General features: G+C 31.0%; 1 protein-coding gene and 1 long non-coding RNA gene across 5 annotated transcripts; both read left to right on the top strand.

Annotated features, from left to right (window-relative positions):
* The first annotated feature begins 1,570 nt into the window (after window positions 1–1,570).
* On the top strand, window positions 1,571–3,762 carry LOC145312286 (uncharacterized). 4 transcript variants are annotated; one of them, XM_080151530.1, is made up of 3 exons: window positions 1,571–2,214; window positions 2,506–2,558; window positions 2,725–3,762. In XM_080151530.1, the coding sequence occupies exon 3, from the start codon at window positions 3,160–3,162 to the stop codon at window positions 3,640–3,642; it is 483 nt and encodes a 160-aa protein (XP_080007656.1). In that variant the 5' UTR covers window positions 1,571–2,214; window positions 2,506–2,558; window positions 2,725–3,159; the 3' UTR covers window positions 3,643–3,762. The 4 variants fall into 4 exon arrangements, with proteins under 4 accessions (XP_080007656.1, XP_080007654.1, XP_080007655.1 ...); XM_080151528.1 differs by having other exon boundaries at window positions 1,571–2,320; XM_080151529.1 differs by having other exon boundaries at window positions 2,506–3,762.
* A 3,579-nt stretch (window positions 3,763–7,341) lies between these two features.
* LOC145312291 (uncharacterized) lies at window positions 7,342–8,097 on the top strand. The gene is made up of 2 exons (XR_013876988.1): window positions 7,342–7,798; window positions 8,056–8,097. It is a non-coding gene; the product is annotated as an uncharacterized LOC145312291 (long non-coding RNA).
* Window positions 8,098–14,259: the final 6,162 nt, after the last annotated feature.

The raw sequence follows: 14,259 nt of genomic DNA, 5'->3' as shown, positions 1-14,259 counted from the left end.
GATGTGTGTACAATGGATATATTATTTATGGATGTTTGTTGAAAATAAATCGGAAATATTTGTATAGTAGGAAATGAATGTTATTGGAAATATTTGTATGGAGAGAAGAGAACACTTGTTGATGTGTGTACAATGGATATATTATTTATGGATGTTTGTTGAAAATAAAACTTTGTGCAAGTTTTGACAATAGATCTAGTATATATAGGATTGTGTAGGGAAGAGATGTCTATTGTGTATATCTATATCCAATGATGGGTGATGCAATATAGATTAACACTAAATGTGTTGTTTAGACTTGGTGGTTAAATGTTGCAAGTTTAGTTTGACCTATATATGACTTCTATTGAAACGTTTTCGAATATGATGTATAAACCAAGGATATTAATATTCATAAAAATGGAGCATTAACACTCGTATAGTAAATGTTGATATGATTTATATGATATATGATTTTATTGCAATGAGGATATGATGTATAAAAACAAAGATGACAGCATCCGTAAAAACGAAGCAATGGAATGGCAGGACAAACGGACATCAACACTTGTATAGTGTCAAAATTAAATAATCAGAATATACATATAAGATTCAATGCAAAAATTGTAAGCAAATTTGTTTGTAATAAACAAGGAAGACAACATTAATAAAAGCGAAGTATTGAATGGTAGGACAAACGAACATCAACACTTGCATAGTGTCAGAACTGAATAATCTTTGTAAAAACAAGGAAGACAACATTAACAAAAGCGAAGCATTGAATGGTAGGACAAACGAACATCAACACTTGTATAGTGTCAAAAATGAAAAAATAAGTGCATAAGAGTCGATGTAAAATTGTAAGTAAATGTGTTAAAAAAGAACTGATTGAAACAGATTGATGTTTTACTTACATTTTATGAACTTGCTTATAGAGTGGCTTCGCTTATAAACCGCTTAACACGTAGCACATCTACTTGTTGTTGGGTAGGTGATAGGTTTGAATCTCGGTCTGACACTGAGTCATAACTAACAAAGTTAAAAATGGTTCCTACTGCTACTATGTGAGATGTGTGACGTTAAAGTTAGAGTGGGGAAATGTTTTCTTGAAAAAGGTTGTGCATCTCAGAGTGTTGGTTGTCTGAAGGGTGATTGGATGCTTGACACTGTAATCATAAAGTATTGTACTTTGTTGTCCCAGGAATCAATATACATCAAATCAATCGGATAATTAGATCATATGAAATTATTGACATCGCAATCATAAAGTATTGTGCTTTATTGTCCCAGGAATCAATATACATCGAATCAATTGGATAATTAGATATTTTAACTGCTTCGATTATAATGTTGAATTTTGTTGTTCCCGGAATTAGTATACAATCGGATAATTAGATCATATAGAAATTTGTGGTCAAATCAACATGTTTGCAAATGGAAGTACGGACGTCATAGAAATGATTATAGTGTTGCTACGTTTTTTAAATTGTACCTACCTGCTGCAGAAATCACCATGAAAAGTTCGAAATACAAAAAGTAGATAGATGTAAAGATGGATGGGCGGACCGAATCTAATTATAGAAAAAAAAAAACAAATATATCAATAACACAGGGTGGTGAATCAAAATGGTCGTATGGATGGGCGGACCAAACCTAATTATAGGAGAAGAATTATATAAATAACACAGGGTGGTGAATCAAATTGCACTCAAACTTGAAATTGAAACATTATGTGTTGCTCAATTTTGGATGAATCAAATTAACGTGAATAGATGTGGGCGGATTTCAATCTATTTAAAAACTTGGAATATAATGAACGTATTGCGAAAGTTTTGGTGGATCAGAATAAAATGGAAAATATTGAGGGGTGGATTGAAATCTACTAAAACTTGGAATTATAATGGATGTGTTAAGTTTTTGTTTAAGCTTAAATTTTATTAAGGACACTCGATATAGAATAGTATATATTGCGATTTAGTGATGTTGATTCAGCAAAATTATTTATGAAGCTTAGAATTTCATGAAGCAAAATTGTTATAATGCATTAGATATTTGAGTGGAGCTGTCTCTCTTCATGGAGAAGGGGGGTGGGCAATAATTTGGCAAGGAAAGTTTGCACTGTCTCTCGAAGTTGGTATGCGCAAGGTGGGGTGGTGCAGAGAGGTAGCAGCAATGATGAGCAGGAGTTGGGCGTTGTATGCGCAAAAGTTGAGCTGCGCAAGAAAGTGCTCTCAGGTATAGAGAAAAATAGTTAGTTGTGCTTCAACTTTCAAGATTCTAATACATAAAAATAGTTGTGGATGATATAAGTTATTATTCAGATATTTCATTGAATAATTAGGTAAATTTTTTACTGTATTAGACTAATATATTGTATTAAGAATTATTTTTATGTTGCTCGATTATTGACAAACATTTGATTAATATTATATTTCTTAATACATTTTTAAGAAGACATGTTGAAATTTTATTTGTTAAGTGATAACATTTAAGTATGGCATCTAAAATAATTGTATTATGTTTTAGATTGGTCGAAAAGAGGAGTAGTTGTGGTGGTTGAGATACAGTATTACCTGTTGGTGAGTTTTAGTTTGTTAAGATTTTAATGATGTTCAATATTGATATACATTTGATTAATGTTATATATACTAATACATGTTAAAGAAATTATTTTATTTTGTTGAGTGAAAATAAAATATGTATTAAATAAGTTTTGGCATCTAAAATGATTGTATTTTGTTTTAGATCGGCCGCAAGAGAAGTAGTTGGTGGTGACTGAAATTTAGTTTTGAATTTGGCCATTGTTTTGTGTTGACATTGATATTATTTGAGAGTGGAGGCTGGTACATGATACACTTTGCTCTGACCGATTATATGTTGAATTGCTGCTGGAGAATCTGTTTATAGATTAGATGTGAAGTCTGTTGAAGTTCAGAATGCTAAACAGGAAGCTAAACAGGAAGCTAAACAGGAAGCTAAACAGGATGCTAAAACTGTTCTCAATAATGCGGTCAAGAAGCTTGGAGTATCACCAGGAAGGTAGATATCAAGTTCAAGGTTCCTGTATTCTCTGGCAACTATAAGGAGATTTAGTGATCATGAAAAGTACCTGAAGCTAACAACTGAGTGCTTGCACAAAACTCCAAAGGAAGCCTGTGCTGGATTGACAACATATTTGGAATGTATGGAGCTGCTGTTTATGGATTTACTAAAATTCTGTCTATTGTGCAACAAAATATGTTTCCTCATGATGTACTAGAGCTGATGATGTTACAGATTAAATACTTGCAAACAATGATTGATGAAGCTATCTTTGAGCTTGAATATGATATCTTGCAAACAATGATTGATGAAGCTATCTTTGAGCTTAAATATGATATCTCTATATATGGGAAGACTATTACTGATCTTGGCAAGAAGAGTCTTAAATCAACCAGTAGTGGTAAATCATATGCAACTAATGATAGTACTGGTGATAGTGATGATCATAATCCTACTGAAGCAAGTCAATCTGTTGGTACTGGTGATAGTGATAATCATAATCCTACTGAAGCAAGTCAATCTGTTGATACTGTTGTTGCAACCCTTTCTCAACCTGTTATAAGTACTCCAATCAACAGTCCAACTGCTGCCAAGGAGAAGAAAAGTAATTTAGATTTATAGATTGCTAGATTTATAATAACTGTTGAAAAGTTTTGAAGACTTGGAGGTGTTAAATTTAAGCATTTAAGCAACAGTTGTGGATAATAAGACGTCGGAGAGTAGTTTTGAAGCTTAATTTGAAAATTGGGATTCGTATGTCAAGAATAATGAAATAACATTGAGTTAAATGAAATATGTTGAAATTGTAACATTTTGAACAGATGTGCACAGTGTGCCAGATTAACGTAAATAAATGCACAGTGAGTCAGGTAGATACAAAGAGTTAAACGAATTATGTTGATATTTATTTTGAACAGATGTGCACAGTGTGTCAGGATGATGCAAATAAATGCACAGTGTGTCAGGATGATGCAAATAAATGCACAGTGAGTCAGGTAGCTACAAAGAGATGTATTTACAGTTGTCAAAATGAGAAGTATTTAGTTGATAGATAATGATATACAGAGATATACACCATGGGCTAGAAGCTATTGTGAAGTTGTGCAGAATTTTAAAATAGCATGCATTGTATCTTAAATATATTTATGACTGATAAAACGGATATTTGTAAGTTGTTAATACAGTGGGCAGTCAAAGTATAATGCTGGTTAGTGAAATTTTAGCTGTTCTAAAGAAGGCGGGGCTTAAAGTTGATGTGGCTGTTGTAGATTTGACTGCCAGGTTGGATATCTTACTTGTCAATAGCTGGTGTGTTTGTCGATAGTTAGTATTGAAAAACAAAATGGATCAGATTTCGAATCAATCTATGGCGAAGGTTTTGGTTGCTTTTGTTCGGCTGCAGTTTTCTCTGTGTTTGTTGTTTCTGTTCATTGTTTTCAACGTTATCATTGGTTGGAGTGTCGACAGTAGCATCATTGTTATAACGAAAATCATTGGCAGTTTCTGTATTTTGAATGACATGTCGATTTTTGGAATCTAACAGAGATGTTAATAGCAGTTATTGTGGTTGTCATTATTAGGCTTAAGTCATGCCTGACTATGCAATAGATATAATCTCCTGGATGATAAATGTGAACAGCAGTTCTGATTTTTGATCTGAGACCTCAAACATTTGGCAGGTTTGGTTACTAGAATGGTTGAGTTAGATGCTCGGTTGGCTAACCTGCAGGATCAGCAACGTATTTTGAATCAGGAAAGGGTGAATTTTGGGAAGTAGTTAGAGTCGATGCTAGAAAGGATTTGATCCCAATTTTTTTGAAGAGATTGGAGGCTTCTTGTGGTGGAGGTGAATGGCTGTTGTGTTGTTTGAGAAAATCACAGTTGCTAAGTGGAAACCAGTTTATAACTAAGTTTATAACTAAGCTAAGGTCAACTGGTATAGTTATATCGTCTGTGGTGTTGTAGCATTGGTATGGTTATGTCATTTGTGAGATGTTGATGGATTGATGGATATGAATGATACTACTATGGTTGGTATGGTTATATCATTTGTGAGATGTTGATGGATTGATGGATAATGATGGATTGATGGATATGAATGATACTACTATTATCAAGAAAAATCTGGCAAAAGAAAATGAATATTATGATCAAGAATAATTATAGTTTTACTGTGTATTAATTTATATTTTATTTTATTTTTATGTATTAATGTTTAAGTATTTGTTGAGGCAGTAGTAGTCTCGAAAGGTTTAATATTAATGCTTTTATAACAATGCATCTCTAATGACATGTTTTTAAATCAATGCATTCTGATGGTTATATGTTAATCAGTGTTTTTATTTATCATGCATTTATAATAACTATGTTAATCAATGCATTTCCAATGTTTATGTGTTAATCAATGCATTATATGTTAATCAATGCATTTTTCAATGATTATATGTTAATCAATGTTTTTTTTAAAAAAAATAAAAAAAAAAAGAGAAAAAAAACACAAAAAAAAAAAAAAAGGAACATATAAAAAAACATAAAAGAGTTCTAAGGAACCAAAACAAAAAGAAAAAAAAAATGTATATGAAATGTTTAAAGATCTGGAAATAAAATAAAAAAAAAAAAAAAAAAAATTATGGCAGGTGTCATACCAGATCAATTATTATCTATTTAATAAGCATTCAATGCTACTTATAATATATATGATAATTAACATGTAATAAACATATTGTTATATTCAATCTGAAATATTACAGTTTTGAAATCCATGTTCCTGTTAAAGCCAGGGAGAAATGTGATGTATAGTCCCTTTCTTCCTGACTTGAGAGCAATGTATGTATTTTGTATATTAGCTTTTAGTTCTTGTGTCAACGGTTTCGGAGCAAGACATTGCTCTGCAACACGACACGAACATAAAGTGAACAGTTATCTTAATATTAATGTTATTATTGTATGTTAACCTTGTATTGAATTAATACACTTTATAAGAATATTTAGCTGTTTGTTCTTGCTATTACTACACGTCAATAATTTAATATTAATCGTATATTTAAGTTATTTTTTTTCGTTCTGAAGATTTACCTAAAATAAAAGCAGTTAATTTTCATGAAGAAAGCAGACTTACTCTGATTTGTTTTGATTTTCTTGAAGCAGAGATTTGATGAATAATTTGATAAGTGATTTGATGAATTATTATTGATTAATTTTAACTTCTATGTTAAAGATGTTTGAGTCCGGCGCCAGAAACCCTGCCCATAGCTAGCTCAAAGAAAAGAATTGTCGACTTGGTAGCCGGAGGCAGGGATTCTTGTGCCAGGCATATAAAATAATTGATTCTTGCAATTATTTTAAAATGTTTGTAGTTTGAATATTCAGCCGGAACTGAATATGATTATTTTGTGTGTATTGACTGTATCCTGTTGGAAAGCAATTACGCCAAAGATTTAGAGAGTTCGTAGATAAAAGCTTATTACCTACGTAACCAAAGAGCAAGTTTTGTTCAAATTTTTGATAAGAAAATGTAAAGTCAACAATTTTTAAAGTCCTTTTCATTTTTCTGAGCTTAATTTAAATTTGCATATTGCAAAAATGCATTTTTAATTTTATTTGAAGTTTTATTTTGATGATTTGATACAGTCATTTTGTGTGTTCTTAGATTTAAGGATGCTTTATTTATTTCGATGATTTTAATGCATTTCATTTTTAGCATTAAGGATTCGTTTTATTATTATGATTGATTATGAGCTCCTAATGAAAGATTAGGTACTCTTTTATATTTATTTCTTTCTTTCTTTTTTGAGTAAAAAGATTTGATTGAAACGAAGTTTTTCTGATTTTATTATTTCTTTCTTTCTTTTTTGAGTAAAAGATTTGATTGAAAAGAAGTTTTTCTGATTTTATTATTTCTTTCTTTTTTGAGTAAAAGATTTGATTGAAAAGAAGTTTTCTGATTTTATTTATTTCTTTCTTTCTTTTGAGTAAAAGATCTGATTGAACTATTTAATTTTGATGATTTACCTTATGATGATTTTATGATACAGTTTTGATGTTTAGATTTAAAGATATTTTATTCTATCGTATAAAATATTATTTTTTAAAAAAAAACCTTTTGGGTACCTGATGAATGTTTGGGTACCTTCGTAATTATGGTCTAGCAAATTAATTCAAAAAGCAAATTCAAAATTGAATTCTTTTGTTTTAGTTGTGAGGCTATGTGGCACCAATGTTGTGTGTGAATGGGAAATGTGAAAGTCTTCAATGATGTATGCATTTTCTCCTATTCCTTTATTCCTGCTTATAATGTGTAAGTGAGGCAGTTTTAGTTGTTGTGGATATTCGTGGATGTTTTTACGAGCGAATTTGAGGCCATAGGGCCATTTTTCAAACTCTTGTGATTTATGTGGTCATGAGTTTTGACTTTTGTGGACACTGTCTGCACACAAAATTGCAAAGAATGTTAATGATGTGTTCGATTCCTCAGTTCACAGGCGGGTGTGTCTTGGTACTTATATAGTGTGTTCCTTGCGGGATCGAACCCCACCTAAACCTTACTAGAAATATGAGCAGAAGACGACTTTTGTAGTTTGAAATCATATTATCTAAGCAATGAAGCGCGGCATAGCCATATGTATGCGCCCCCACGCGCTTTCTTCCTTTGTATTGTTTGATGCCCTCAGCACGGCACATGTTATGTGACGAATAATCCTGTTCTGCATAGAATGAGTGGTTAGCTGTGTGTTTTTTTACCTCTATATACTTCCTGGCTTGATATGAATTAAGACTGGTGAGTATTCTTTCTTTTTAACCTTTGAATTTTGAAGAATAGAGTGATTTTTTTTGGTTTAAGATATAGCAAATTGATTTCTTTATTTTTTCATTAAAATAGACCAAATCATTGACTTATTTTACCTACGAATAATTTTATATATTTTAAAATGATTCTGTTTGAAATTTATCAGTTTCTGTTAAAAAATATGCACGTTTTCTTATTCGTTGAAACATTTTTAATATTTTGTATTAATTTTGTTATTATCTTTTTAGATCCCACCGTTTCATGGTGTAAATACACTATTTGTAACTGCATCAGTGCCTTATTCATTGGAAGTAGTGAGGATGATTGTGCTTCATGCACTTAAGATCTCGTAGACGGCCACGTAGGCCTAAGTACCGAGATATTCGGCCCAAAGTACCGAAACAAAAGTTTTCGGATTTATTGACATAAAAACATTTGAATACCCTTAAAGATAAAGAATAATTTCCCGCCAGAATATTTATTTAGCAAAAAAGTTTATCCATCTATGTTCTGATTAAAAGTAGGAGGAGCCTGTTCTCGTTGATTAAATGGGTGGAGATTTGTTTAGCGTTATCTATGTACATGAGTAATTTTTTTTTTTTTTTTAGGTTAATAATTGGATCATTGTCAGTCAGTAACTAACATTCACAGAGAACTGAGCGATATTCATTATTATACAGATCTACTTTATATCACAAGGCATCTATTTAATTAAAACGTTAGACGTTATTTAATCCATTTGAACCTCTGTGCACAATATAATTGCAGTCACAATATTCTCTTTTTAAAAGTTTTGTTTTAAAGAGATAATTGCATAAAGTGCATATGCCGAATTTGGGTACTTGGAGTAGTGAACCTTTACAGTTTTTATTTCAAATATGTTAAAAAGTGTTTAGCCGCGAAGATAAACAGAAAAAATAAACTTTTATCAGGCAGATTTTGTTTTACATCTAATTTGTGTTCAGAAAATGATTGCAAGCATAATTTTGAATTATAATAAATATCAAACAAAGGCTGAATTGGTCGTTAAACTGATTTTTTGAAAACAAGACAGGCATATAAGATAAATTAACTTTTACTATTGGATTTGTTTTACTTGAAAAAAATATGTGGACATATTTACAATATGATAATAATTCCGATCCCGCCAGAATCTTTATTTATTATAATCCCCCTTTACAGAAACATTTCCTAACTCAGCTTCTGCCTATAAGTAGGAGGAGTCTAGGTAGAGCATCATAATTAGGTAAATAGGCGGAGATTTTGTTGCGCTTTAATTTTAATAAATATAACTATTGTTTATGATTTAGGTTGACAAAAGTATCATTGTCAGTCAGCAACTAACTTTCACAGTGAAAAGAGAGAAATTCATTATACAGATCTACTTTATATTATAAGGTATTTTTAGTTTCTTTGTTCTTTACTACAGAAATAGTTAGGTTTAAATCTGTTACTTAAGCAATAAATGTATAATTTTAGATATATATTGGTGGGGACCTTTTTATTCTGCTAACAAATTGCTTTCTCCTCTTTTATTGCAACTTAGCTGTGTTAAAATTTCCGATGCTAGAGGCTGATATTCAAGAACCCAATTGAAAGTCCCCACCCCATGAACGTTGAACATTCACTTATTTAACCCCTGCCCTCTCTATTCTTTTACTTTAATATCTGATCTATTTGAAACTCTGCATTAGTTAAACTATTTTAAATTACACGCAAATAATATTTACTGGTTTAAAACACTTATGGCTTATGACGATTCTAACGGTATGCATAACATTTTTCTGCACATCTCTGCACAACCTTTAAATCCATAAATCTTTAAAAAATAAAGCCTTTGGAAAAACTAGTTTTAAGGTGTAATTTGTTGTAATAATCCTTTTAAAATTCAAGATGGAGGGATAATTTTTGTTTGTAATGATTTTTAACTCCGAAATTTTTCTAAAATTAGGGTCAGTCCGTCCGGAACGGTTTGCTTTTTTCATTAATTTAGTACCAAAATAATCGCACGTCCATTTAAAGCATGTTAATTTTTAACCATTCTGATAAAAAGTCGGTCTGTCCCTGCCTCTGTCTAGAATGGTAAGCTCTTTTTAATAATTTAGTCATGTTAAAATTGTCCTCTTAATTTTTAAACTTGGTATGCTTATATCTGTGGTAGTTAGGTACGATTCAGAAAGCGTTGAAACTGTATAATCATTTCAAGATTGTCTGTACTTCCATTTAAAACAAGTTGATTTTTATCCTTTCTAAAAAATTTTATGTGTTAAAATTATCCTATTCATCTGATTTTTGGAATACTGATTCCTATTAAAACAAGGCACAATGTTACAAGGATTCAAGGAAGCATCTCTATAATCAAATTCTTATCTTGTAATTAAGCAGCTTTGCAACAAATTTAATTACAATATTCAATTCAGTTCTGAGTTCTTAATGCGTTAATGTCATTTGTTTCAGAGCTTCGCTTTTATGAATGTTGTCATTCTTGTTTTTTGTTAAATTGCTGTCAATTTCCGAATATCACACCTACTCTATTATTTTAATATAACTTGATGTGTTGGTCTGTCTGTACTTCTATGTTTCAAATTTGTATAAGAAATATGCCTTTCCTCAGCTTTTATCAAAGATAGATTGGCGATTTTTCTCAGAGGTCCCCAAAGTTTTATAATAACGTTTTCTTATTCGTTTGCTTTGAGGACACAAGCGAATTTTGATTGATTGATTCATTAAGTTGAGTGTTCAATCGTTTCAACCACTAAGTTTAATCTACAGAATGGGTAATTATGTGCATCATCATAGGGAATGTACATAAATTTATTGGCCATTGTCTTATCCCTTTAGATTCCTGGATTTTTCTGCTAGTCTGTTTTTTTGAGATTGGCTTTTGTAGATGTTGTCATCAATGTTTTTCCTGTTTCAAAAAAATTATTACCAGTTCTATGTGAATGTATTTATTTACCGCCTTAAACCATAGGTTGGTGGTAAAGGGGTGCTTACCCCAAACTTTGAAATCCCTCATTTTACTCCCATGTCTCAAATATTAAGATCTAACTCCGCCCATTTATCATTAATTTAGAACAATTAAAGTAGGAGGAGTTGCTAAATATTCTTTAAAACTAAAACTTGGGTGGGGGGATGGTTGGGTTATGAGACTATATTAACCTTTGTACACAATATGAAAGCCATATTCCATGTTTGACAGTCTTGCTTTTATTAATGTTGTCATCCTTGTTTATTACTTTCTTTCTACAATTTTAAAAGCAAAGCTTTCTTACATTTGTAGCTCTTATCATAATTTCAGGCATGTCTGAATTGTTCTGATGATTCATTTAACAATAAGTAAAGGATCTGTTAAATTGTTAATAGAAAGGTTGTGTGTTCTTCTAAAATTATTTAGCTTTATTTATTGACAACAACTTAAGTATGACTTTTACAATTTTTCTTGCTTTTCTGACCGGCTGTTTTTTCTTGCTTTGCTTCTATGGAAGTTGTTATCGTTGTTTCAGTTTTTCCCTGAATGTTGTGTTTATTTGGAAATATTGGAAATACTATTTTTTATTTTTTTATTAATAAAAATAATATTTCAGGATATTGTGAGAGGATATACCAGCATGAATACCTGTGATATTTGTAACAAGAATTTTACAACTAGTAATAACTTGGCTAGACACATAAATATCCATACAGGAGAGAAACCATATTCATGTGATCAATGTGGAAAATCATTTTCTCAGAATAGTGATTTGACTAAACACAAAAGGATCCATACTGGCGAAAAGCCATACTCGTGTGATCAATGTGGGAAAACCTTTGCATCTAGTGGTAAATTGACTCTCCATGAAAGAGTTCATACTGGAGAGAAACCATATTCATGTGATCAATGTGGAAAGTCTTTTTCCGATATTAGTAATTTGAACGTCCACAAAAGGATTCATACAGGTAAGAAGCCATATTCATGTGATCAATGTGGAGTGTCTTTCACCAATAAAAGTTCTTTAACTGTACACAAAAGGATCCATACTGGTGAGAAGCCATACTCATGTGATCAATGTGAAAAGACATTTACAACTGGTAGTGAATTGACTGTCCATAAAAGAATCCATACGGGTGTGAAACCATACTCATGTAAATTTTGTAACAAACATTATATCTCTAGTTCACAGTTATCAACCCATAATAAATCCTCTGGACATTTAGAAATGAAGAAAAGCTGTAATAATACAATTCCAACTTCTGTATCTATTAGTTTCATTAAATGTGAAGAAGTTTATATCAAGGAAGAAATTAAAGAAGAAGAAATATTTGATGAAGATCCTCTCTCTATCCAGACGAGAGCTGACAAGGAAGAAAATATTAAACAAGAAATAGAAGATCCTCTTTCTTGTCAACAGAATTATGATGAAGATATAATTGATACTATTGATATTGTTCATCATAAAATATAAATATAGACGTTTAATTGTTTAATTGTTAAATGTTTATTTAGAGAGACAGGATTAATACTCATTACTCAATTCAAATAAAAGTCTAAATCTTTTTTTTCACATTAAAAATCTGCATTTTATCTTATTTGTTTGCTGCAATTTTTCATTCATTTATAAATAGGTAGCTATTGTGTTTATTTCAAATAATATGCGAATATAAGATTTTTTTATGGTGTGTCAAAATTCTAAATATACTTACTTTTCACTTGGTTTTACAGGATCTCCACATTAATCCTGTCTCCATTTTATTTCAACTACATTACTGTTAAATGTTTTTTTTTTATGTGAATAATTTTATTGTTTTCTATTATAAAGACATATCATTAAGGGGGAGGTCATTTTCTAGTAAATTCCGTAAAGGTGTGTAAAGGTGTGTGTGTTATAAGGCCTAAAAATAGTAGTAGAACGATAAGGTGCTCCCTATTGTTCTATTCAATAGGGAATACAAATATATAGAGCACCTTATCGTTCTACTACTATTTTTAGGCCTTATAACACACACACCTTTACGGAATTTACTAGAAAATGACCTCCCCCTTTGTTTATTTATCTTGTAGTTTAAATAAAATAATTGTCTAATGTAGATGTATTATTTTCAGATTAATTTGAACAAATACAAAAATGCACAGAGTATAGATATCAATAAGAAAGAAGTTTTCTACTATTTTTGTTTAAAAACACACAGGTTATTCTTATTTTATAATCCTGACATGCGTATGTTGGTACATCCGTTCCAATGTTTAAGTAAGTTAACAAAAAACTTTTAACTTTGACTAGGTATAGTAGGGTTAGAAGAATGGTTCTTTTAGTTTAACAAGGATGACAACATCAATAAAAGCGAAGCTCTGAAATAAAGGACAACGAACATTAACACTTGTAGATTGTCAGAACTGAATTAGCAGAATATTAATGCATCAGTATAAACAATATTGTAAGTAAATTTGTTGCAAAACTGCATAAATAGATGATACTGTTTAAAAAAGTTAAAAAACGACATGTTTAAAATGGACGTACGGACATTCTGGTATTGATTATAGAGTTGCTAACCTTTCTAAATTGTACCTAACTACTACAGGAATCATCCTGCAAAGTTTAGAATCTATAGGACAATTCTAACCTTTTTTAAATTAACTAAAAGAGCTAACTGTGACGTACGGACTGACCCTAATTAAAGAAAATCTTTGCTTTTAAAAATAGTCTAAGTGAGCCGGTCGTTCATATGTCGGTATGTCCATCTTGTACACTACGACCGTCTACAATAAATAAAATTATCTGTCCAATGTAAATATTTTATTTTTAGAATATTATTTAACAAGAAAATAAACAAAGTATAGATATCAATGATAAAGAGGTTTTCTACAACTTAGAATTGAAGGTTTTTGTTTTTGTAGCGTAGTAAGCTACTCTTCAACTAGGTTCTATCTGTTACTTCCTGTTTTCTTATACAAACAAATTCTTTACAGACTGGTGCAAATATAATCAAGTATGGCTGATAATCAAGTATACCCTAACCTAAGTTTGATGAATACTAATTGATAAAAAAAGGGGGGGGGGGGGTTAATGCAACCATCTCGTAATCAATGTATAAATGGCACTTAAAATTCGAATTTCGATCTAAAATTTTGCATGAGTAATCCTTGGTAGGTCTATTTTCCCTAAATCGAACAAAAAGTTGGAAAAATAACGGCTAACAGCTGGCGGCTCAGCAGTTTAGCCATTTTTTGGGCTATTTTCAATGCAAATCATCACGAAACCTATCTCCACATAATACTATTTTCTGCTCCAAAATGTTTTCAAACGGTTCTAGCCGGAAGTTGCTGGTACTAGAAATCTGAAAATGTTGTTTTTGTATCATTTCACATGATTTAAAGCAAACATATGTTTCAAAAAGTTGATTCCTACGTAATTTATGACAGATATGCCCTAAAAATAGCCCAAAAACGGCTAAACGGCTGAGCCATTAGCCGT

This window comes from Acartia tonsa, chromosome 2, assembly GCF_053477335.1.
Source record: "Acartia tonsa isolate MP-2025a chromosome 2, ASM5347733v1, whole genome shotgun sequence".
NCBI classification, from domain to species: domain Eukaryota; kingdom Metazoa; phylum Arthropoda; class Copepoda; order Calanoida; family Acartiidae; genus Acartia; species Acartia tonsa.
The sequence above is the reverse complement of the archived record's forward strand: the minus strand, read 5'-3'. Positions and strand labels throughout refer to the sequence as shown.

What these genes read in the sequence shown, in the direction of transcription:
- LOC145312286 (XM_080151530.1), top strand. Translation starts at nt 3,160, where the DNA reads ATGTATGGAGCTGCTGTTTATGGATTTACTAAAATTCTGTCTATTGTG.